The 24,374-nt window shown below is 60.7% G+C and overlaps 1 protein-coding gene across 8 annotated transcripts in view; it reads right to left on the bottom strand.

The window, feature by feature from the left end:
* NCOR2 (nuclear receptor corepressor 2) overlaps positions 1-24,374 on the bottom strand; it is a 212,453-nt gene that overhangs the window by 20,471 nt on the left and 167,608 nt on the right. For 7 of the 8 annotated variants that reach the window (XM_035016826.1, XM_035016829.1, XM_035016830.1 and 4 more), the window contains 10 exons: positions 20,325-20,952; positions 13,212-13,332; positions 12,617-12,773; positions 8,265-8,429; positions 7,346-7,485; positions 6,509-6,611; positions 6,167-6,271; positions 5,773-5,876; positions 2,347-2,497; positions 17-157 (listed from right to left, as the gene is read on the bottom strand). In XM_035016826.1, coding sequence (XP_034872717.1) covers positions 17-157; positions 2,347-2,497; positions 5,773-5,876; positions 6,167-6,271; positions 6,509-6,611; positions 7,346-7,485; positions 8,265-8,429; positions 12,617-12,773; positions 13,212-13,332; positions 20,325-20,952 — 1,815 coding nt within the window. Of the gene's footprint in view, positions 1-16; positions 158-2,346; positions 2,498-5,772; positions 5,877-6,166; positions 6,272-6,508; positions 6,612-7,345; positions 7,486-8,264; positions 8,430-12,616; positions 12,774-13,211; positions 13,333-20,324; positions 20,953-21,933; positions 21,985-24,374 lie in introns of all 8 variants that reach the window. The other variant, XM_035016825.1, reaches the window with a different exon arrangement.

Here is a 24,374-nt window from a genome sequence, read left to right as displayed (position 1 = left end):
CAGGCAGGGCGCCCACCTTCAATGCTGGCCGAGGAGATGGCCCTGCTCACGCGGCCCTCCATCATGTCATAGGTGCGCTTGGGGGCAGCCGTCTCGTGCGCGGGTCCAGAGCTGCTCCTGCCGTCCTCCTTGGAGCACTGGGACACCGACATGCCACCTGGAGACCAGACCATGCTCGTGGTGAGGGGTGGCGGTCCGGTGCTTAGGGCCCCGTTCCAGCAAGCCCAGCTGGGCCCTCCCGAGGGAACCCACAGCCTGCAGGCCAGCGGGGCCTCTCTCTCCAGTCTAGGGGTTTAACACATACCAAGGCTTCCTGCACCCTGAACCCCAACCCCTGGTCAGCTGTGTGCCTCTGACCACACACGGCCGCTGACTTGTGACACGAACACCAGTGCACACGTGTGTGTGAGCAGCAGAGTGGGAACAGACAGGCTGTGCACAACCATTTGGGTGTGAGGGCGCGCGTACACACACAGGCCTGGCCACCGAGAACGAAGTGAGGCCAGGGGCACAAATGGACCCGTGTGCCTGTCTGTGTCCACGTGCATACACGCACACACACATATGTGCGCTGTAGCAAGTCCAGGGAGGACAGAAAGGGGGCTGTCCACGGCAGACATGGCCTGGCTGAGCCAGGAGGTACCTCGGGCTGTGCACCCTGGCCCCCCAGACAGGCTGAGGGTCGGAACGCCGGGAGGCAGTTCTTGAGGAGAGCAAGGCCTGGCCTCACCCAGCAGGCTGGGGCTCCTCCAGGGGCCTCTCCTCCCCCAGAGCAGCAGAAGTAAGCTCCCCAGGGCCCCAGTCCTGCCCCTCGAAGACAACAGGTTCTCCCCCTCTTGTTACTTCTCCAGGTCCACTCCACAGGCTACAAAGCGGCGGCCTACAGACATGCTGGGTTGTGGCTCTAAATTTTTTTTCAAAATTGCTGATGTTTAAACACGGAGATTTCAGATCAAAACGGAAAAAAACATATATATATATATATATATATATATATATGGAGAGATGAGAAGTGTAGCCGGGGGGCTCACACCCATACAGAGCGACAAGAGCCACTGTCCAGGCTGCCAGGGCGACCCCCCACCGCCCCCCTAACCACCCGGCTCCAGGAAGCATGGGAGGGATGAGAAGCCCTGGTGCAAACGCCCTCTACAGATGAGAGCTCGAGGACGGGCGTGGGGACCTGAGCTGAGGCTGTGCTCATCCTGCCCGTACGCCTTGACTGCAGGCCCCTCAGCCACGTACCAAGGCTGGCGCCCAAGACACAGCCGTTAGCCTGACTCTCAGCTACATGGTACCACCTCCACTTCCCAGGAGCGAGGGGGCAGGGGGCATGGGCAGAGGCAGACAAAGAGGAGAAAAGGTGTCCGCTCATCAGAGGAGAAGCAATGTAGGGCCCTGCAGGGCCAGCCCCCGAGAGGGGTGCCCATGAGCTGCGTTCCGTTCCAGAGCCCTAGGCGCCCAAGGATGCTGGGAAACTCACATCCTGGCTCTGTCCTTCCTTAACTGCCGCCCCCCGGCCCCGCCCGTGCAGGGCTCCTTGGTTGTGGAACCTGAACCCAGGAGGGGAGACAGGGCAAGAGGCAAGGAGAGGGGGAGGGTCACTCTGGTCGTCACACCCTGGTGGCCTCCCATGGGCTACCAATTAGAGCACAGCGTTGGCCGGAAGTGCTGGGCCTCAGGTCCCCCACTATGCTTCCAGCAAGGCAGGCCAACCCTTCCCTGCTGCTGGCTTACATACTTGCAGGGATAGGCAGATCACCACCTCTCTGGTTGTGCTTCATGCTGTCACCCAGCCCTCACTCCCTGTGCAGCCACCTCCATGGGCCAAACATCCTCCTCCCTGATCCCAAGCCTCCTCGTCTCTCAAGGGGCCACGAGGGTGGCCACACAGGACCACTGGCTGTCCCCGTACAGCCATAAAATGGGGATAAAATGCTTCGCCCGGTTCTTTACCACTCAGGCCGGTGGGAGGGGCACAAACTCCCCAGATCTGTTTTCCACAGACATCTGCCTGCCTTTTACCCTGACCGTATTTTTCTGGACCCTCCTCTCTTGACCAACTCCAGAAACACCAAAGCCTGGGGTTTGGTGGACAAGCCATGCTGGAGGAGTGGGTTTCCACGACTCAGAGTTCACAGGGGACTTCCTATTTGCATCTCGTGTGGGTGTCCTGAGAGCTCTCTGAGGGGGGCTTCATCCGCTGTGCTCGCCCTAAATACCCCGGGGTGTGCCCCCGTCAACCCTCCACATAAAGATGCTTTCCTAGGCACCAAAGACTCTGCGGATGGGGAGGAAAAAGGCTGCCCCCCCAAGCCCCACGAGGCTGTTCACAATAGCACTCACCCTCGTAGGACAGGACGTGGCCCTTCTTGCCCTCGTAGATGACGTGGCCCTTGGGCAAGCTGTCCTCCCGGCTGCGGTCCAGGCGACTGGGGCTGTCCTCACCGATGATCCTGGTGATGGTGCCTTTGTAGAGGACGTCGGCCGGAGTGCCCTGGAGGTGCACAGGGGTTGAGCGCCTGGCAGGCTCCACCTGGGGACCCCCTTGCGCTCACCAGGCATGACGCGGGCATGATCAGCAGACCTACACGGGTCCCTCCAGCTCCACACACACACACACACACACATGCTCACATGTGCCAGGCCCACCAGTGCACACGTGTGTTCTTCCACATGCTGCCTCAAAGGGGCAGACGCAACCACACAGAACACAGGTCACAGCTTACTGCCCCCCACGGTGTAAAAGAAACCACTCGGAGCCCCTTATACATATTCGCTCATTTAATCCTAAGACAGGTCCTGTCACCATGCCTGTTTCAAGGGGGAGACTGAGGCGCTGAGCGCTAGGTGACTTCATCCAGGGGCACAGCTGGGACTGGAACCCAGGCAGTCCGGCCCTGGAGTCTGTGTTCCAACCCGTCCCGTGTGGGTTTTACCTTCTCAGAGCCCTGACATTTAACTACTGACGATAACTGACAGGGGGGGTGCTGAGATGGGGCCTCCATGCTGTGCTGATGAACGTGGGCCACGCACCCCTATTTCCCAAAACCAGGGGTTCTCAACCTCGACACTCTGCCATGGGGGGGCCAGGTGCTTCTTTATTGTGGGTGCTGTCCTGGGCATCCCTGGCCTGCACCCACTGGACGCTAGAGCTACCCTGTGTCCCCCCAACCTGCCCCCCTCCAAGGTGTAACAAAGATGTCCCTAGACATTGCCCAATGTCCCCTAGGAGGCAAAATTGCCCACAATGGAAAACCACTGCCTAAGAGAGTGAGCTCCCTAGTGAGGGAGGTATTCAAGCAGAAAGAAGACAGTCACGTGGAGTAGCATCCTGCCTTGGGCAACTTCCAAGAACATGAGTGTGGGGCCCAGAATCTGTGTCTGGAGTTAGACTGATGGATGGCAAATAGCAGCTTTACCAGCAAGTTGCTGTATGACCTCTGTCAAATCACATTCCCTCTCTGAGCCTATACATCTCTACATCTACAGAATGGAAATAATCCCTGCATCTACGATTCTCAAAGGCATTTGGCATAGACAAGCTGTCCCCAACTCAAGATGTTTATGATTCCGTGAGCCGTTTCACATATGTGGGCGTCCCTCTGTGTGCCCAGCCCTGGACCAGTGGACCCCGAGTCTCCCCTGGGAACTCCTCTGCTGAGGAACATCCCCCTGTGGGGTAAGAGCGACAGCTAGCAACCCCCTGGACCCCTACTGCACATCCTGACTGGCGAGGAGAGGGACAGCAAGACACGGAATGCAGACAGGCTCCCCCCGACTTCTCATAGCAGCACACGCGTGGTGTGTGCCCTTGGGGACAAAACAGCGGACAGACTCGTGCGTGCCTGGAGACTGTTGGCCTGAGGCCTATTTCAAGGCTGAGCAGCCTCAGGGTGTGGCCCCAACGAACGTCACTCCCAGGACGGGTGGGAGCACTGGGGAGCAGAGAGTGTTGGGGCTTCCTCGAGTGCCCGCCGGGGTCGAGGATGTGTGCGTCTGAGCGCACGCGTGCGTGTGGCCTGGGCATGATTTCATCACCACCCGACTGCGGGACGGTGGGAAAGTCAGACTACCATGCATTCTGGCAGCTAACACCCTCTGCCAGAGACAACTGAAGGGGTGTGAGTGACCGAGACAGCGTGGGTCCAGGTGCCTGGAAACCTGGGGCAGAAGGTGCCTAGGAACTGCAGATGTCAGCCTTCGATCACCAATGCCTCCACCAATGCCAGCTGTGAGCAGCTGCTCTTACTAGAGAGACCGTCCCCTGCTTGAGTGAGTGGTGCCACCGTAGGGACCTGAATACCTTGGCCTGACTTTTGCCCCAGGTACCTGTTCTTTGCACTCAGCGAAGCCGCCTCCAAAAGCCTGTTATTTCAAAATCTTCAGCTTTCTCCTCTGTGGTGTGATCTGAGGCCACCGCGGTCAAAGACACCTCATCGCGGGCCAGCCTATGGCCTGACGCTCCACCGGTAACGTGCGTGTGGGCGGGGCAGGGTGTGCATGACTGTGGATGTCCGTGTGTCTCCCGGTCTGTGCGCCTGCGTGTCTGTTTTTCCACATGCCCTGTGTCTGCACTGTGTCCGCGTGTGTGTGTCCGTGCGTGTGTCCGTGTATGCAAGCGTGTCTGGGCACGCACACCTGCGTGTTCTGGCTCCTCGTTCTCTGGCACGACGTTCTAGAGCCAGACGCAGCTGGGCACAAAACTCTGGGTCCACTACTTACTAGCTACGTGACCTCAGGTTTAACCTCTGAGCTTCGGTCTTCTTATCTACAAAACGAGCCATAATAGCATGGACTCTGGGCCAGTGTAAAGTGTCTTGTCTGGAGCTGGGTGGAAGGGAAGATAAGAAAGCCAGGGTGTTAAGGACTCCAGGAGGTGATGGAGCCACACTTCCTGCTCGCTGGCTAGCGAGGAGAGAGTTTAACGGGCTCCAGATGTGCGGGGAGCCCCCCACCTCGGTCAGGTAGAGAACTGATCCCCGCTCCCTGACACCGGAGGGCCTCGTGATCGGCTCGCCCTGCAAGGCCTGGGAGGGGGCGGACGTCATCCCGCCCTCCCTGCTGCAGAGGTGAACGTGGCTGCGATGCTGGACTGCGGCCCAACACCACAAGGTCAAGGCTAGCACAAGACGAAGCCTTTGTTTTCTGGGACTGAAGTCAAAACCAGGGAGAATGAGGACGGCACACGAGGGGCCACAGGGGTGGGGGCCGGCTCCGCCAGGGCAGAGCACCTGCCCGCTGACACCCCGCAGGGAGTCCCCCTCCTGCTCCAGGCACCATGGCCCCTCGCTGGTCCTTGCCCGTGTCAGAGATGCTCCCACGTGCTATCCCCTGAACCGGGAATGCTGTTCCCCGAGACTCCCGTGGGGCTCACCCCCAAGAAGTCTCCCCACTGGCCTGGGTGGCCCCGGGCGTTCTTAATCGCAGAGGCTTACTCCATCGGAAGCACCGGATCCTGTGAAGCCATCGGCCCAGTTCTGACCGGTCTGTGTATCTCGGGCCACCTGCTGCTTGACCGTCAGCACCTCGCAAGGGGCGCCTTGTGTGTGACGCTCGGCACCTAATGTGCCGGGCTCCAAGCGGGCAAATGACCAGAGCATGAGCTCCTATCGCCAGGACATCGCCCTAGCCACCAAGACCGGGGCCGCACAGTGACGCCAGAGGGAACAGAGGGGCTGGCCCACCGCTCTGCGGCGGTCAGGGCCGCATCCGGAGCCCCGGCCCGCCGGTCCCCCCCTCCTCCCTGAGGCGGGGCCCCAGGACACCTACGTGGGTGATGGAGCCGCGGTAGGTGATGGGGCTCTCGGAAGGCACCCGCGTGCTGGGGATGCCCTTGGTGATGCTTCCTCCTGGAACCGAGCCCAGGGATGTCCCTAAAAGACACGAGACACGGGGCATAAAGGGTGTCTGCAACCCCTTCCCAGGGGACGGTGCTCCTGACCTGCAAGGCCCCCTTGGTGTCTCAACGCAGAGGACCCCCTGCCCCTAAATGGGTGAACCATCATGAAGACGGGCTTCTGGACCTTCTGGGAGCGGACGATGCTCAGCAGATTTTGGATAAAAGATCCCGCTCCCGCCTAGACCCTCCTCCAAAGAGCAGAGGGGCAGCCGCTGGGGGTGCAGGGCAGACTCTAGGCCTCACGCCCACCCCTCATGCCCTCACCTCTCAGCACGGATGTCTCCTGGGCTGTGGGCACTCCCAGGCTCTCCGGTGGCCCAGCCTGGCCCCGTGGGGACAGTTGCTCCTGCTTCACTCCGCTGAAGGGTGCTGGGGATGGGCGAGAGCAGTGAGCCACGTGCCACTGGGTCAGGGACTCGGAGGGAGGGCCCCCACCTAATCCTACCCAGGGGCGGAGGTCTGGCACTGCCGGGGATTTGGGAGTGCCACCCTCCCCGCAAGCTCAGGCCATGGTCCCAGCAGCCAAGCTGCCTTCCCTCCTCCCCCCAGCATGGACAGCTGGAGCCAAACCTGGGCCGTCCAGGTAGGGGGGGCGTAGATCCTTACCCAGCTTCTTGGGGTCCATGGCGAGGGGCAGCCCCATGGTGATAGGGCCCACAGGGGCCTTGGCGTGCTCGGAGTATGGGACGTGGAGCTGCACCGACATGCCCTGCGAGGGGCAGAGGTCATGGGGTTACAGGGGGCCCACAGTCCCTCCACCCCATGCCCAAGCCCAGCCAGAGTACCCTGATATCCCCTTCCACGAAAGCCCAAGAGGAGGGGAACCTCAGGATCACATGCAGGTCAGGGCACTGGGACTCAAGTCCCAGCCCTGCTGCTCAGCCGAGTGACCATGGACAAGTCCCTGGCTCTCCTGAGCCTCGGTCCCTTCACCTATGAAGTGGCCATCATGATCTGGTATGGTTTAAAGGGAACGATGCACGCATGTGGGCTGGGACAGAGCAGACACCTCGCCCCGTCCCTCACCACACAGGTGGGTAGGTCAGGGAGGCCAAGGGACAGGTAGTCCCAGACAGGCTCACCACGTGCTGTGCGTCTAGGCCATTCAATCTTCCATTTCACAGAGGGGAAACTGAGGCACAGAAAGCTTAGGTAATTTGCCCAAGGCCACACAGTCTGGTTGCAGGGCCCATGCTCTTGACTACTCCAGAGTCCCAAGGTCCTGAGTGCCTGGGACAAGCTCCAGCCAGCTCAGACCCCAACAGTGTTGTGCATAGAGATGACCCTGGCCCCTTGGGTGCCCAGTTCCCACCCAGCTATCACTGCTTCTGATGCCCCCATTTTATAGATGGAAAGACTGAACCCCCAAAAGAGAAAGGGGCTGTTCTCCGGGCACCAGGCCACACAGACGCTCCTGGGGAGGCCCTGGCCCTCCCGTCTCACCTGGGAGATAGCACTCATTTGCCTCTCGAGGACGCTGGGGTGCTTAGTGGAGGAGATGAGGGGCGGCGGGTTGGAGATGGTGGGTGGGCGTGGTAGCACAGGCCGGACACTGTCGTGGAGGCCCAGAGGCAGTGGGTGACCTGCAGGGCACATATCTGTCCATCACAGGGCCCCAGCAGTGGTCATGCCCCTGCCAGACAGACCCCCCCCCAGGCAGGTCCCTGTCCCCACACGCCCCTCTCCTGCCCCTCCCATCTCTGTCCTGATGAGCTCCTGTGTCTTCAGGTCACACGCCACAACTCAGGGAAGCCTCCCTCCGTCCCACCCTGTCACAGCCCAGTCCCTGGCCCAAGCCCCTCCTCTCTGGCCCAGACCTTTTAACTGGTCTCCCCGTTCCCACTTTACCCAACCCCTCCGCCCCGCCCCAGCAGTAGCCCATTCCCCTCACAGGAACTGAAGGATCTTTCTCATAAGTCTACTGGTTCACATCCTCCCCTCTGCTATGAACCTTCTATGGCTCCCCACTGCTTCCAGAATGAAGTCTTAACCTCTGACTTGGCTCACCTGACCTGGTGCTTGTGCTCTCCCCAGGCTTTTCTTTCCACCTGTCCATTCTCTAGCTCTAAGTCACTGAGAGAAGGCAGAGCCCCCACTGTAGGGCTGCCCCTCACCAGCTCAAGCCCCTCCTATGGCTCCCTATTGCCAGTGGTTTCAATCTTAATCCTGCAGATCTCTCAACTCTCAGTAGATCTCTTCTTTTCCTTTCACTGGCCAGACTATCCCTCTTGTTGGATCTCATCAGACTCTAAGGTCCTTCTGCACGCCGTTCCAAACCACTGCAAATAGCTGGCACCCAGTGATGGTGCCGGCGGACTCAGCGTGGCACCTGAGGAGCCCGAGCGAGGGCCAAGCTACTCACCAGGTGGGGCGTAGGAGAAGGCCGAGGGGTCAGGGGCATGCGGGGAGGCCTTGATCACCTCACGAGGTGGCACAGGGAAGGGCAGGCCTGATGTCCAGCACGGGGGCTCCGTGGGCAGCTTCTGGCCGTCGGGTGCAAAGGCTGGGAAGAACACAGGCTTCTCTGCTGAGGGGACGAGGGAGGGCAGTCAGCCGAGCTCGGCCAGCCCTCAGGGACCCAGCGGCCCCGGCCACCCCTGCTCACACAAGGCCCTCCTGTGCCCACAGCACTGACCTTGGGCAAGGATGGGGTCCTGGCCAGCAGGAATGGGGGTCTGTGTTGGGAGCCCCCCCAAGTCTGCAGGCCGGCATGCCCTGAGCCCCTGAGATCCTAGGGAGCTTCTAAGTCCCAGCATGCCAGGCAAGCGAGGCGCCCTGGACAAACCTCCACAGCAGGGGCTGACGGCCGGTGGAACAGGGCCTGCTCCCGCGGACACTTGCTCCAGGGCACGATCGCGCCACCTGCGTACCTGTCTGCGGCCGAGCTGAGCCACTGCGGCTGAGACCGTCTGGCCCGTAAAGCCTACAATATTTACTGCCCGGCTCTTTCTAGAAACAGCTGGCTGGCCTCTGCACAGCAATGAAGGCTCGCCATGATACATACGCCCCGGCCGGAGGGGCGGCCGGAGGTCCAGACACTCAGGAGAAACCCCCGCACAGCAGCCTGTTTGTGGAACACGTACCGGGCACTGTGCTAAGTGCCCCCCACCCAGCGTGGACCCAAGGAGCCTCCCTAGTGAGCTCGCAAGAGCTGCTAGCTCTGTCGTACGGAGGGGAAACAGAGGTACAGACACGTCGGTGGTGTTGTCTAAGGTCAGCAGCAAATACCTGGCCAAGTCAGGATTTGAATGCTCGCCGGCCTGTGCAGCTCAGGTTACAAGACAGGAAGGTAATGCGCCCCCCCTGCTCCATAGCCTCCTGCGGGCCGGCACTTCTCAAGTGCTTTGTGAGCGCCGACTCATTTATCCTCGCTACGCCCAAACAGAACTGTCACCATCCCCGTTTTACAGATGGGAAAACTGAGGCCAGGAGAGGGGAGATCACCTGGCCAAAGGGCCACAGCCGGCAAGGGAGGGAGCTTCGAGCCCAGGCAGTCAGGCTACAGGCTGTGATCTGAGCCTTCACTAGGCACTCTGCCCACAGGAGGATCAACAGCAGATGCCCCCAGATTCTCAGGCCTGGGGGACACCCTGTAGACAGGGCCAAAGGCCAGGGCCTCGGGTCTGTCATCATGGTGTTCTCCCGCCCACCTCCCACTCTGCTGAAATCTGCCTCAAGCTCTGAACCTCTCCCTTGAGAGGGAGGTGCTTGGGGACCAATCCCAAGAGAGAGAACTGGCTGAGAAGTTGGGCAGAAGACACAGCTTGGAAATGCCAGAACTCTCCAGCCCCTGGGACAGGAATAGCAGGCAGGTGTCATCTCTTGGGCCACCTCCGGATGGCAGAGGAAGGTTGTGAAAGCCCACTGAGGTACGGCAGCAGAGTGTCAGCATCGATTAGTGATGCCTGCTGTGGGCACAGCCGGGGGCAGGGGAGGCGTGCCTGTTCCAGATCCTCTCTCTCTCTCCCCCATGAGAGACCGAGGTCCCCCAGAACCTGTGCCCTGGTCGAGTGGGCAGCCCACAGAAGAGCGTGCAGGACTAACTCAGTGGAGGGATTCTGCAGCCCTGCCGTGAACCCCCCCGGGCCTCGGCTTGTCCAGCTGCGCCTGGCCTGTGCTGGGTTCCAGGGCTGGAAGGGAAATCTGGGGCTGGGCCAGGCTGGGCAGGAGGCCGAGAGCCTGCAGAGACAACCTGTTCCTCCAGCTGGCCCCAGGGGAGTCGAGGGCCTGGCTTGGCTGAGCCGCTCCACGCAGGGGCCAGGGAGCAGGGAAGGCTCCTGCGAGACCAGAGAGGTAGTGCTGGATGTCAAGTTCACACATGTGCCTAAGGACACTGAGCAGCGAGGCGGACCCCGTGAGAAAAGCACACAGTGCCTGCTGCCCGGCACACCGTCTGTGGCGGGGTGCCCTTCCAGGGAACAGCACAACCCTAGGCCAGACTCAGAAACCACTGGTGGTGGCTCACTTTCTCCCAGGACAGAGCCTATGACCTGTCCCAGGAGGTCCTGGCGAGCCCCGTGTGGCGCCCAGCCACCCACGGGCAGCCTAGCCCTGCTCAGATCTGACACGGGCCAGAGCTGTTTGGGCCCCGGACATCACCGCACAGCCAACACCTGGGCTGCTGCCCCAAGGCTGGAAGGTCTTCTGGAGCCAGACCCCGCTCTCGCCCAGCAAATGCCACCCCCATCACGGGCTGTCCTGGCCCCAGTACGGGGGGGCCGCAGGGTCCCAAGAGAAGGCAGACACCCCGGCCCCATCCCCACCCGAGTTCATCAGCAGGCCCCACCGGCTCTGCCTCTGAAACAAATTCCCCGCGTGCCCCCTTCCTCCCCACCTCCATGGTCACCCCTGCAGCCCAGGCTGCCACCACAGCTGATCAGGAACAGCACTGTGGCCTCCTCCATCTGCCCAACACCCTGGAGCTCTTACTCCTCAACAATGATCAGAGAGAAAGAAATCTTTCCAAAACAGAAAGCAGATTCTCTCCCACAACACAAACACATTAAAACTCCTCCTGAAAGGGCTTCTCCCACACCGGAGACAAAGTCCCCGTGGTACCATGGCCTACGAGGCCTTACACAATCATGGGCCCCCATTTCCCTCTCTGATCCTCTATCCTACCCTCTCCCCAGCCACAGCGACCTTCTGGCAGCTCCCCAAACACACCAAGCGTGTCCCCACCCCAGGGCCTTTGCACATGCTATTCCCTCTGCCTGGAACGCCCTTCCCCGGGATCTTCCCATGACTGATTCATCATCTCCAGAGAGACTGCTCCTCTGAGCCCCTCCTCACCCTGCTTTTTTCTTCAATTGCATGAAGTAACCTAAAGTCATCTTGCTTCCTTATGTGCGTGTCCTGGCTTAACGTCCTTCTCGATCACAGAAAGAGCTCCCCAAATCGAGTTCATCCTCTCACTGCCGAACCCCCAGTGCCTAGCCCAGCACTTGGCCATCACAGGTGTTCAGCAAATGTCCTGGTCCAGTGGACAGCCACAGGACAGCCCGCGTGCTGGCCAGGATGCACGCCCGCCCCTGTGGGTGGCGTCTGAGACTTTCTGCAGCAGGTGGAAGCGGCCGCAGGGAGGCAAGGGGGCAGGTTGATGAAACAGGGAATGTCTGGCAGGCCTGTGTCACTTGTGGGAAGTGTGGAGCCGTCCTCCTTCAGGGATAGCCCTGCTCTTTGTCCTCAGACAGGCAAGCAACACCCATCCTCAAGGAGGCCTGTGGCCAAGGGCCAGCCTGGCTTTCTAGAGAAGAAGGGCTGTTCTACCCAAGCAGGGGGTGCAGGCCACCTGAGCCCACCCGAGCCCACCCGTGTACCGCGCTGCTCAGGGAGGGTGGGCTGGGGTCCTGCTGCCCTCAGATCCCGAGGGCAGGAGCCAGCAGCAGCCTAGGCTAGCCCAGTGTGGGGGGACCCCCGGAGGACCGGCTCCTATCACCTGTGATGCACATGGCCCGTGCGGCACGCCAGGCTGCTCTGGAGAGGGTGCCCCTTTGGGGACACAGGCCTGGAGCTTCTTGGGTCCAGTGGGGAATGTGAGGCAGAGACAGATAATCCAAGAAACCACGCCTTGCCTGTCTCCTGACCTTGAGCTTCACATGGCGACAATAAAGCACGCCCTGGGCAGTTGCTGGAACACAGCTGCTCAGGGAATTACTCGCGCGGCTCCCCAGTGAACCCAGGGACCCCCGCCTGGGGTAAGGTCGGGATGAGAGCTGGAGGGAGCAGTGCTTCCTGCCCAGGCCCCAGAGTTGCTGCCAGCTGGGCGCTGAACCTCAACCACGGTTCTAGAAGCTCATGTGTGGGCTGAATCACATGGAGTCAGAGGCTGAGCCACAGACGTGCTTACATGCATATACGATGCTTCTGAAAATGTTTTAAAGTTGCCAACGTTGAGAAACTGCAGCTCAGGTGAAAACATGGATTTCTGGCTTCCCCAGAAGCACAACGGCAGGCCTGCCCTGCCACGGGGTGACCTGGCTGAAAGCCAGTATGTGCCTACCTTAGAGAGAGCAGGGGTCCTCTGATTCACCCCCGTTCCCGCCGTGCCCTACTGTCCCCCCCACCTGTTCGGGTCCTCTAGCTGGCCCGCCCCGCTACTCTGCTTGGAGTCCGCAGCAGCTGCTCTGGATGCACAGACACCCCTTATCCCTCATCCCTGCCAGGCCCCCCACTCTCCCCTGCTCTCCACCACGGCCACAGGCACACACTCACCCTCCTTGTCAGCAGGAGGCACGGGGCTCCTGCTTTTGCCTCGAGGGCTGCTGCTGGGCTGCTGGGGGGTGTCGTTCTCTGGCTGCAGGGGCTGCGGTGGCGGGGGGGCGGGCGGAGCTGTGTCCTCCTGGGGGGGCTCATGGACTTTGCTGACCTGCTGAGAGAAGCAGGGGGGAGTATCTTTACAGGCGGTCCAGGAGCCACAGAGACGAGGAACAGCCTTCCGGGCCCCCTGCCCATGACAAGCCTGAGAGCCACGGCAGTGAGGGGCCCAAGGGCACCAGGCTGGGAGGGCAGAAGGGAGACCAGCAGGCCGCCAGCTCCCTGGTTCCTCCAGAGCCCCACCCTGCACGCCTGCCAGCTCCCTGGAGCCGTTCCCGCCTCATCTCCATGGGGATTTCTCCAGGAAACACGAGGCTGCTGGGAAGGGCTGGGAAGAGCGAGGCTGCAGGTGCTGCCCCCCGCCCCCTGGGGCTGTGCACCCGCCCTGATCTACTGCCTTCTGGAAGCAGCGGTGAAGGGTGGGGGGGCACGGTGGCCGAGGCCTTGCTTGGCAGGAGTCCTGGGGTGCGAGAGGGGGTGCCGGGGCACTCACGATTGGGGGTATGGCGGCTGCCCGCTGCTTCAGCTGCTTCAGGTCCAGCGGCTTCTGGGGTGAGACGTTGGCCCTGGTGTCACTGGTCGGGGTGAGGAGGCTGGGCCGTGGTGACAGCAGCCTGAGAGAGAGACGAGCGTCAGCCCGCAGGCTCACAGCTGGCCTCTCCTGGCTCCAGCCCTGCACGACGGGGCTGGAGGGGCCTGCAGAAGTGAGGCAAATGTCCAGGGTCACCCGGCCGAGGAGACCAACCAGGACTCTGGGGGTGGGGAGCAGGGACAGACGACTCCTCCCTCCCTCCTCTGGTCCTTGCTGGCTCCGTGAGGAGCCAAGACCTCTTCCAACCCCAGCCCAGAGGCCCAGGCCAGGATCAAACACTCCCCAGAGAGCCCGAGGCAAGCAAAGTCCCAGGGACGCCCAGACTCAGGGCCCGAGCCACACATGGCCTGCCAGAAGTTGCAGGAAAGCCGAAGAATCAACTAGATGAAGGCTCGGTGAGCTTAAGAGATTATTCATCACCCAAATATGAGAGGCTCAGGCACCAGGGCGTGGGATTGAGTGGACCCCACTTATTGGAGGACAGGAGTTGGGGAACCTACCCTCTCAACCAGAATGTTCCACTAACTAGAATCTCACTGTTTACTGAAGGGCTAAAAGCAGGTAGACTGCAGGCTTTGTGTGGAGGGGCTGGTCAGCAAGTACACGGTCTACCTACTGGCCAGAAGTGTGGCCATGAGCTGAACCAGGCCTATAAATGCTTCATTCCCCAAAGTGAGGTCATGTCCATCTGCTGTAGACGTACAGAACTGGGCACCTGTAAAGGGCACACAGTGGGGCCGAAGCAGATGCCAGGGGCAGGGTCCCTTCAGTGTAGGGCTGCAGAGTCTGGGGCACCCAGGCAGAGCCTGCCCTGCGGGGTGGGGCTCCTGAGCTGTTCACAGATGTCACCTCCTTCAGGAAGACTTCAGGGATTTCCAGGAAATCCCAGAGTATTGGGCACAGCAACTTGCCACAAACCCCATCTGGCTCCCTAGTTGGCATGGAGTGTCCAAGGTGGGAGCTCAGTCTGCCCCCACCTCACACCCTCACCCACCCACCAGGGCTGCCAGGTTCCTGCCCGCTGTTAACTCTCTCCTGCGATCTGCACTTGCTGAGCACACAGCAGACCCAGCGCTGTGCCTGGGGAGCACAGAGACCCAGGATCTGGTCTCGGCCTGCAGGACGCCACAGCAGATGACCGAACAGGGTGCATGAGGGCACTGGCCATGGGCTGGGATTCACCCAGAGGGCAAAGCTAAGGCTGGGTCCCCAAAGCCGGAGGGTCCTGTGGACACAGCCCCTACCGTGCTCTGCGACCATACCGGGTGATGCCACGTGCAGACTAGAAGCCACAGCACTGCCTTCCAGGTAAGAGCCGTGACAACCAGGACGTGGCTCACGCCACTCTGCAGCCCGGCAGCTGGTGCCAGACCCCCAGCGAAGAGGAAAGCACGCCTCCTTCTGCGGATGGAGCCAGGCAGACACCTGACTCAGGGCCTAGGTGCCCTCTGCTCTCGATGGTGGTGGGGCCACCGAGCCGTGGCCATGACAGGCTGTGCTGCGGGTACCTGCCTCCCACCCGCATCTGCCACATGCTCGGCTGAGCGGAGACAGACACGGTGACGCCTGGTGGGGCTGCCCGAGGCGTGCAGGTGGGGCCGGGCGCAGGGGAAGGTCGTTCTGACTTCTCCATGCTCAGCCGGCCTCCACGGTCCTCCCCACCTGCTCACCCTCCCTCCCGCCCTCACCTCTCCACCTCCCCAGACCCTGCTCGCGCTCTGCTCCGCGAGCTCCGGGGCCTTTCCTGTAGCCGCCGGCCCTCCCTGCTCCCCTGCACTCAGGACCCAGGCACCCTAACGGGCCTAAGCACCAACGCCATCAGCTGTCCTGACCTCCCCACCTGCCTCAACCCTCCACCACGCCCAGCCTCCCCTTCCCTCTGCCTCCCAGCACCCATTTAAACCGACTCGCACTTGTAAACTTCAATTTAAAAATGGATATGCCGCTTTGGAAGAAGTCTGGCCGTTCCTCAAGAGGCGAAACGCAGTTATCACCTGACCTGGCAACCCGGCTCCTGGGGGTCTGCCCACAAGAACTGAGAACACAGGCCCACAAGAAAACCTGTTCACGAAGCTCACAGCTGCACCATATTTGGGTGGAAGCCACCCAAATATCCAAACACGAGTCCGTCCACACAACAGACTACGATTCAGCCATAAAAAGGAAGAAGTATGACACCTGCTACAACGTGGACGGATCTTGAGAACAAGATGCCGAGTGAGAGAAGCCAGACACAAAAGGCCACGTGTTGTGGGGATCCACTGATAAGAAATGTCCAGAGGGGTGAATCCACAGAAGAGACCTGAGTGGAGGCCAGGGGCTGGGGGCGGAACGAGGAGAGATGCTGGAGGGTACAGGGTTTCTTTCTGGGGTGACGGAAACGTTCTGGAGTTCAACAGCAGTGATGGCCGCACGCCTCTGTGAACAGACTAAAATCCACTCAACTGCATGCTTTAACGGCTGACTTGTATAGTCGCTGAATTATAGCTCCATAAAGCTGTCGTGAGAAGAAAATAAAGAATGTACTATGTGCTAACCATGAAATCAAGAGTTTGATTAACTGTACCGTTTCCACAAACGATGAAATGTAGTATTTTACAGGTGTACAAAAATACGAAACTACTATAAGACACAGTACTAAAGTTAAAAAATAACATTTGCTATCATGTAAGTATGCTTTTATAACACATATAAAGTGAAGTGTTTGCCAGCGAACTAGGGCCCCTGGGCCCTGCCCCGGTTTCCCAACAGCTCCTCACCCAGGAAGGGTCCCATCACATTAGAGAGCAGGGGAGCAGGGACCCCCACTCAAACGCTCTCAGCAAGCACCCATTCGGGGCACACACAGAGACCCAGACTCCTCTTTCCGGAGTCCCCCACCGAGTGAGGCAGGAGCTCAGCGGGGACTGGGGCCATGGGCATAGCACTTCACGGTTACGAGAGGCCTCCTGACACCACCCCAACCTCTCACTCTAAGAGGCCAGCATCCAAGAGCAAGGGCCTGGGTTCAAGTCCTTCACAAGCCTCAGCATCTGGAACCCCCAAAGGAGCAGGAAGATACTTAGCACGGACAGGACTCCCAACTTTCCCTCGTTCCAGCCGCCACAGTGGGTGAGCGCTGCCTCCAGGAGCCCTCCTCAGGGGCAGCCCTGCCTCTGTGCACTTTCCTTTGTTTTCCTGGAAGACAGCAGCTTTTATGTTCCTCTCCGGAGGCCTGGGGAGGGCGGGGCTCTCGGAGCCTGGCACCAGGCATGTGACCCAGGAGGAGAGGGGAAGCCAGCAATGTGGCTGGGAGCGGTTCAGGGCTCATGCTCCCAGTTCAAATCCCACCTTCAGCTGTCGGACAGAACCACTGTGCCTCGGCTTCCCCATCTGTAAAATGGGCATGAGAACAGTCACCCCTGCCCTCCCAGGGCTGTTCTGTGGGTGGAACAAGGGACTGCACACGAAGCATGGATAGCAGCACCTGGGGCTGAGCGGGTCAGGTGCTCTTCAAATCACTGTGGGTTTTCTTCCCACACTGGAGGGCCAGGGCTGGGGGAGGGGGATGAGAAACGAAGGACTGGGGACACCCTGGGTCTGGACAGGGTGCCCCTCTCTGTCTGCTAAGTGCCCCCCTTGGCTTCCCTATGATCACCAGGCTGAGCTCATCCTTGCTGCCATGCTGGAGGGTGAGGGAAGGCTGGTCGTGAACACTGTCTGCATAGACATGGTTCTGTTGCTCCCTGTAGGGCCAGGTCCCTGCCCACCTGTCACCTCCTCTCCTGTCCCTCTCCCTCCCTCCGCTCTGCCACAGCCCTCTTTGCCTTCCACCGAACATAATAAGCTCATGCAGCCGCAGGGCCTTTGCACTGGCCGTTCCTCCCACACCTCCCACTACAGACTCTGATCCCTCCCATGCCACCTCCTCAGAGAGGCATCCCTGACTGCTCCACACACGGCCTCTGCCCAGCACCCCTGATCTTCCCATCTCCCACTTATCACAGGAGCAGTTTTGCTTCTTGAATGTTCCCATCCCATACTAGCCACTCTCGCCAGAATGGAAGCACTCTGGAATCAGGGGTCATCTGTTCTGTTCCCAGCATCCCTCGCACCTAGAAGGGCGCCTGGCACACCCTGGTGCCCAGTCAATCATTTACGGAATAAAGAAATAAAAGGGAAATTGCTGTTGGGATTCCTTCAAAATTTCAGGGGCACGGGGGAAGAAGTCACACTCCAGCCCGCTCTTGGAGTACACTTTCGGTGCTCCTAAAGCAGATCCGAAGGCAGCTAACTGTTCATTGAGCACCTAGTGTGTGGGGGCCTGGCACCAGGCTGCAGTTTATGCTATGACCTCCATTATGCTCACAGGAAGCCCGAAAGTAGGGACACCACACCCATCTTATAGAAAACTGAGGCCCAGGGGAAGGGGTTTTCTGAAGTCTCCACCCCACCAGAAAGTGCCCAGGCACCCTCTCTGGAAACTGGGACAGAGGAGGGCAGGCGAGCTCAAGGCTTAGCAATCAAATCCACTATCTCTGGTCGTCAGCCAAGAAAACTCCCAGGCGGAGCTGCCTGGCAGAAGGTGATGGAGAGTCAAAGCAGAATATGATTTCTCTCTCCAAAGGTCGTCGGGCAGCAGCCAGAACGAGACGCATCCTGGGCCTGTCCAGGGACGCCTGGCTCACCACACCAGGGCTGCCAGGCGGGAAGGAGGGTGGTGGGCGGCCAGCCAGGACCTGGGGTCGCGCAGGGGCCCACCCGTCCCGCCAGCCCTTCCGGGAGGCCCTGGCTGCCAGGGCGTGCTCTGACGCATCTTGCCTGCGCGGCTGTGGCTGGGGGGGTGGGGGGGGGTGGCAGGCGGCCAGCCAGGAAGAGGTCAGCAAGCTGGCCTAAGTCCAGCCTGGCTCCGAGGGCGGGGGACCAGCCTCGGTCACACAGGGCGTGACAAACCAGGTGTCCTGACTCCCAGCCCAGGGCCGCTGCTCCCTGGGGATCGAATGCTGGACATTCAGGCAGGAAGAGTGGATGGAGGCAGATCCAGCCAAGGGAGGGAAGGACACGTCCCTGGGCGGGGCTGTCGGGGGGGAAAGGGAGGCTGAAAGTGGCCTTCGGGACTTCAGGCCTGGCCAGAGGGATCCAGGGGGTTGGTGGGGCTTAGCCCAGCCTTCCCAGTTCCCCAGTCTTGGGCAGGCCATGTGAACCCAAAACACAGACTCCAGGAGGCTGCTTATCAGCGTGGTTGCCCCATGAGCTCAGCACTCTTCCCGCTAAGAGCAGAAACATGTTTCCATGACTCCGTCCCCGTGGCCAGCAGGAGCAGGGTGGGGAGCCGCCCGCCCTGACCCCATTACCCAGGCAGAGAGAGTGAGTGGAGCATCGGGTCCCTGGCCATGGGCCCTCCCTGGACAACCGGGCCACAGTGCATCTGTTTTCCAAGGGCAAGAAGCTCAGGAGCCTCTGAGCCCTCAGAAGCCTAATGGCTAGGCCTCTGCTGGTCACAGAGCCACCCACCAGACTAACTTCCGGACACAAACGGGGCGAGGCTCCTGCCAGCAGTGGTTCCCAGGGACCCCCGGACACAGGAATCTGAAGACAACGTGGCTCACTTCCTTTTGTGGAGGAAGACCCACAGAGCTCTGGATGAATGCGATTTTCACAAGAGATGTTCTAGAACTTGCCATTTTAACATGCCCCAAGGTGAATCACGGGGCAGAGGAAAGGCTCCGAGTGAACTCGGCGATTTGAAAGTCAGATTTTCCTCCCTCTCGCTCTGCCCAGAACTTTTCCGAGAGACGGGAGAGGAGAGACAACAGACCGCACTGTTTTTAGTCAAAATAAAAACGACCCGCCTGCCTCACTAGAAAACATTCCTCCAGTGTCCAGATGTGGGTGGGAGCGGGTCTCTGCACCTCTGCCCTCAGCCGGCCCCTACTCGGGGGTCTGAGCTCTGGTTCTGGCCGGGGGTCTCAGGGCTCAGGGTCCTCGAGCATCTGTGCCAAACATGGGTAAAATCCAGTGCTCCAGGGGCTTGGGTGGGAGGTGGGGTGGGGCACCCCAAGCCAGGAGCAAAGACAAAGGTAAGAAAGGGAGGAACACATCTCAGACACGGCAGCACCCAAACAGGATGGCACGGGGGGTCCCTCCAGGCCACCCCTGCAGAACAGCAGCCTCAACGGCTCAGTCGACTTGAGAGCCAGGACAGGGGCTCGAAGCTCCCATACCCGGACCCTCGGCAGGTGGGACACGAGCCACCAGCGATCTCGGGAGCGTGTCACAAGCATCCGCAGGCAGACCCCCATTACTGTCTGCTAGGACAGGGCAGCCGTCTCCCTGTGCCTCTCTGACACCCACTGAATCCCCGCATCAGCAGCCGGCCGCTTTCTGAGCCCAAGTGACACCCAGCTGAGCGGGGCGTTCCCCCGAGAATGGACTGCAGCCCTGACCCTCACTGGCTCCACCCCTCTGCCCGAGTCACACAGGCTGTTTCCCACCCCCGGGCCTTGGCACCTGATGTTCCTGCCTTGTTAAGGATAGAACTGTGCCCCCCACCCTCCCCAAACATGCTCAAGCCCCAACAGCCAGGGACCTGTAAATGTGACCTAATTCGGAAACAGGCTCTTTGCAGATGTGATCAAGTTAAGAGGGGGTCATTAGGGTGGACCCGAAGCCAGTGATGCCGTCCTCACAAGAAAAAGAAACTTGGGCACGTAGACACACAGAAAAATGCCACGCAAAGACAGAGGCAGAGATGGGAGTGACGCGTCTACGAGTCGAGGAGCGCCAAGCACGGTCGCCACCCCAGAAGCTGGAGCAGCGAGAGCCTTCGCAGCAGCAGGGACCCGGTCACACCCACAGCCACCCACGGCCCCGGGCAGCCGGCCCCACTGCTTGGCACGCTCCCCTTCCAGACGGGCTGGGGCTGCGCCCTTCTGCGTCTAGCCACGCTCCCGGAGGGCAGGCACCGAATCGGCCCGTGCGCCGCCCCTCAATGCTGGCAGAAGACCGAAGCCGCCACCCGCTCTGCCCACTCACCTGTTCTTGTCACCCCCCTCGGGCTCGTCCACCTCGTCTGCACTGCAGGTGGCACTGGAGTCGCTGTCCTGGGGGGCTCCCGCGCCCTTGGCTGAGGGACCTTTGCCCCCGGGGCCACCGCCCTCTTTCTTCTCCACCTTGAGGGCCCCCTCGGGCACGGCCTCGGCGCTGGCCTCAGAGCCCCCCTTGCCCTTGTCGGGCCCCTCCTCCGCGGCCTCCTGTTTGCATTCGCTCTTGATGGGCTCCGCGGGGGGCGCCTCACCAGGCTCTTCCGTCTTGCCCACGTCCACAGCCAGCTCTTGGGCCACGGGGGGCTTCTGCTCCTCCTCCGCCACCGCCAGGGGGGCCGCCGCATCCTCCTCCTCCTTCTCCTCCTTGGGGACCACAGGAGGGGGTGCGGTGGGCGACGCGGGTGCTGGCGGGGGCGTGGGCGGGCCGGTGGCTTCGGGGGCTGGGGTGGGCTCGGTGGGGGCCAGAGCGTCCTCTGGTGGTGGGGTGGGTGGCTCAGCAGGTGGCACGTCGCTGCTGGGGCCAGGTGGGGGCTTGGGCCCGTTCTGCCCCGTGTCCTTGGCGGCCTCGGTGCGGGGCGAGGGGATGCTCTCGGTGTCAGAACTGTTGTTGACCGTGGCTGTGGGGGGAGAGGGAGGCAGGGTGAGTGGTGCTGGGGGGCTCAGGAGTGAAGCGGACCTGCCCATCCCAGCTCCAGGGCACAAACTCAGGATGCCTTGAGTGGCCCCATAGCTTGACACCACAACGGCCCTGAGGCCCCTCCCGGTCCTGGGGCCCTGCCTCCCCCACTGCCACCTTCTCCCCATGCTGACCCTGGCGCCCAACCACCTCACTAACTTCCAGCCCCTGGGGTCGCTGGCCCCCCTGCGCAGCCAGGGCCGCGGGCCTTCATCTGCACTCCACCGCTGGCTCTGCCCAGGCTGGAAGCCCGGCCGCGGTAACACAGGTTACCTGTGGGCCTTGCTCTCGCCATCTGCAGAGCGCGGAAACAGACCCCAGCTCCCGGGGGGAAGGAAGCCAGCGGTGTGGCAGCACGGGGTGGCACTTGGTGACTACTGGCTACTGCGTCAGGGAACTCCGAGGAGCCCGAGGGGAAAGGGCCCCAACGGCATCCCCCCTCGGTTTCCCACACGGCCTGGCACCTGGCAGGTGCACAGTTAAGTGTTAACCGTGTGACTGAACGCGCGTACAGATGAAGGGTGAGGGAGGCTAGCCTCCCACCTGGTTCTTCAGCCTTAAAAAAAAAATACTCCTGTCACTTCTTTGGGCCTCAATTTCCCCCATTTTGTGTAAAATGGGGACATGTGAAAAGCCCTGCACTTGCTGCTGGGAAATCAAACAAGGTGAAAGTCACGGATGAGAACACTGGTGAAAATCAACAGGGCAGCGGAGCCGAGTGCACAGATCTGCAAGAGCGAGTCAGGGAACAGCACGGTGAACAGACACCACACGGGGAAGGGGGACAGAAGCTGGAGCACAGATGTTGGCACTCAGAGGCATGCTCCCAGAAGGGGGGCCCCTCGCTGAGGACAGGTGACCTCGGGATGCCCAGCACAGCCCTACCCTACCCCACCCCCAGGCCAGCCGGCCACATTCGTACCTGGGCCACTGCATTCCCCTCTGGGCACCTCGTTCCCAGAGGTGTGTAAGGCTGGAAGGAAGCAAGAGAAGGATTAGAAGCAAGACGGCAGGAGCAGCAGGAGAGAGGGGGTGGCCAGGGAGGCAGGCAACAGGGGGACCTCTAGCGGCCCTCATTTTGGAGCGATGTGCCCTCTCTCCCTTCAGACCCACAGGTGACCTGCAGCAGCCCCGGCCCAGTGAGGTGGTGCAGGGTGAGGAGTCAGTCCCGCCCACTCCTGGGTGTCCTTGGACAAGTCACGGGCCTTCTGTGAATCTGTGTCCCCAGGACTCTGAGGGTGGGAGTGCTGACCTCAGAGGCGGGCAGGGCTGCAGGAGCGGCCTTTGGGGCCCTGGACCCATCCCACCACTCAGCCGCAGAGCCAGGTGGGCAGGGGACTGCCATGGCCCTGCACGAAGGCTTTCTTCAGCCCCCCTGCCCCCTCCCCGGCCTCTCCCAGTGCTCACCTCCCTTGACGGCCCACCGCTCCCAGAAATCATAATTGGAACAGGGCTTCTCTTGTGGGTGCTGAGCTGTGCACAGAGCCCTTCGTGCTCGTGACTCATTTAATCCTCAGCAACCCCTAAGATCAGGACAAGCAGCATCTCGTGCAGATGAAGAAACTGAGGCATGGAGCGGCCGAAGCACTTGCCCCAGGCCATACTGCACGGGGGCAGGAGAGGGCTGACCCTGCGTCCCATGTCCCTAACCACTGGGTTCCTGCCTCTGCATGCGGAATCCAGCGATGCCACTTCCTTCCGCTCACTTAACAGACATCAGGGCATAGGGGCCAATGTGGACGCCCCTTGGACAAGTAAGTGGCTTAACTCCCAGAGTCTCAGTCTGCTCATCCACAAAATGGGGGGTTATCGCCAAGCTCTCTCCCTCACCGAGGGAGTTCTCAGGGGCAAGTGTGCGCCCGAGGCCAGGGATTGTGAAGACTTGGACTGCGGGGCCCACCCCCAAAGCGCTGCCTCATCAATCGGTCCGGGAGGGGCCCAGGGATCTGCAATTCTGACCAGTTTGAACCCTGGTCCCCAAGCAAGCCAACTGTGTGACCTGGGGTAACTGCTCTGTGCCTCAGTTTCCTCATCTGTAAACAGGGTGACAAGAGCACCTACTCCACTGGGTCACTGTGACGGTTCAAGGGATTAACTCAAGGCTGCCGCTCTGATTAGGACCGAGAGACCATGATCGTTGCGGAGACACTGAACAGAGGATGAATCCTCCCTCCCTGGATGGTTCACTGCTGCCTGGATGCAACAGGCACTAGCTGCCTGCCCCCTGGAGGGGTCTGCCATGACGCCGGGGCTGGCTGGACTTTCTAGAAGGTTCCACGGGGGCGACCTCAGGCCCTAACCCAGAACCTCCCTGACCTCCCCCATCCTGGTCACAAGGGACGGGTTACACAGCAAATGCTGGCTGGACTGGCCAACTCCAAGTCTACCAGTTACATGACACCCTGTGAGATTGGTTCTCCTCTCTCTGCGCCTCGGTTTCAAAGCTCATCCACATGGTGGGAGTATCACCCTGTACCTCTGTGCAGGATTTTCTATCCTGCTGCACAGGATCTGCTCGGAACCATCAGGTGGTCACAGAGCCTCAGCTCCGCCAGACCAGCCCTCCCCTCCCCTACCCAGCACAGAATGCCCCTCCCTCCACCCCTGCAAACCCTACAAGTGATGAGGAGTTCACTACCACACAGTTCTCTTACTGGGCAGTGTCTGTCCTGGTCTTAGTGCTGAGCCTAAGTCTGGCTTCCTTCTACTTTCCCACCAAAGCTGCATCCTATCCACAAAGACAGCTGGGAGGATATTTACAGAGGGAGACTGGGTTTCTGCTTCCTTCTCTTTTTCTGGCTATCAACCCAGGACCCAGAAAACGAGGGCAGAGGGATTTGCGGCCCTCCATCAGACATTGGCCAGGCCTCCACGAACTTGGACTAGAGAGGGCAGCAAGGGAGCCAGACTCCATCCCCAACTTGAGGCAAGAGCAACCACATGGCCCAATTCTCGGTTTTCAACCAGGAAGTAGGGTTCAAGCTGACGAATGCACTGGAGGCTGGCAGAGCTTGAATTTATTTGCAGGCCTGGCTTGAGCCAGGAGGTGACTCGCACCTTCCTTCACCATGTTGGCAGAAGCTTGGGAGTTTGAATGCAGAGGCAGGCAGAAAGGAGGAATAGGAAGGCACCCTAGGCAGGGGCAGGAGGAAAGAAGGTTCTGTTCACCAGGCATATGAGGGCCCAACTGGGGCAGCTCCGGGTTGGAAGATAACAGGTGAGGCACAGACATTCAGCTAAGCAGGGGCTGGGGTCTTCAGGGACATCATGCCATGGGGGATGGGTACAGACCCATGTAATTTATCATCCAAAATGGGGCAGTTGGGAGTAACACCATCATCACCACCATCACCACCACCACCA

The sequence above is a fragment of the Mirounga leonina genome, unplaced genomic scaffold, assembly GCF_011800145.1.
Source record: "Mirounga leonina isolate KUSES-001 unplaced genomic scaffold, KU_Mleo_1.0 Mir_171, whole genome shotgun sequence".
Lineage (NCBI taxonomy): Eukaryota > Metazoa > Chordata > Mammalia > Carnivora > Phocidae > Mirounga > Mirounga leonina.
This window is presented reverse-complemented; position numbering and strand designations above follow the sequence as displayed.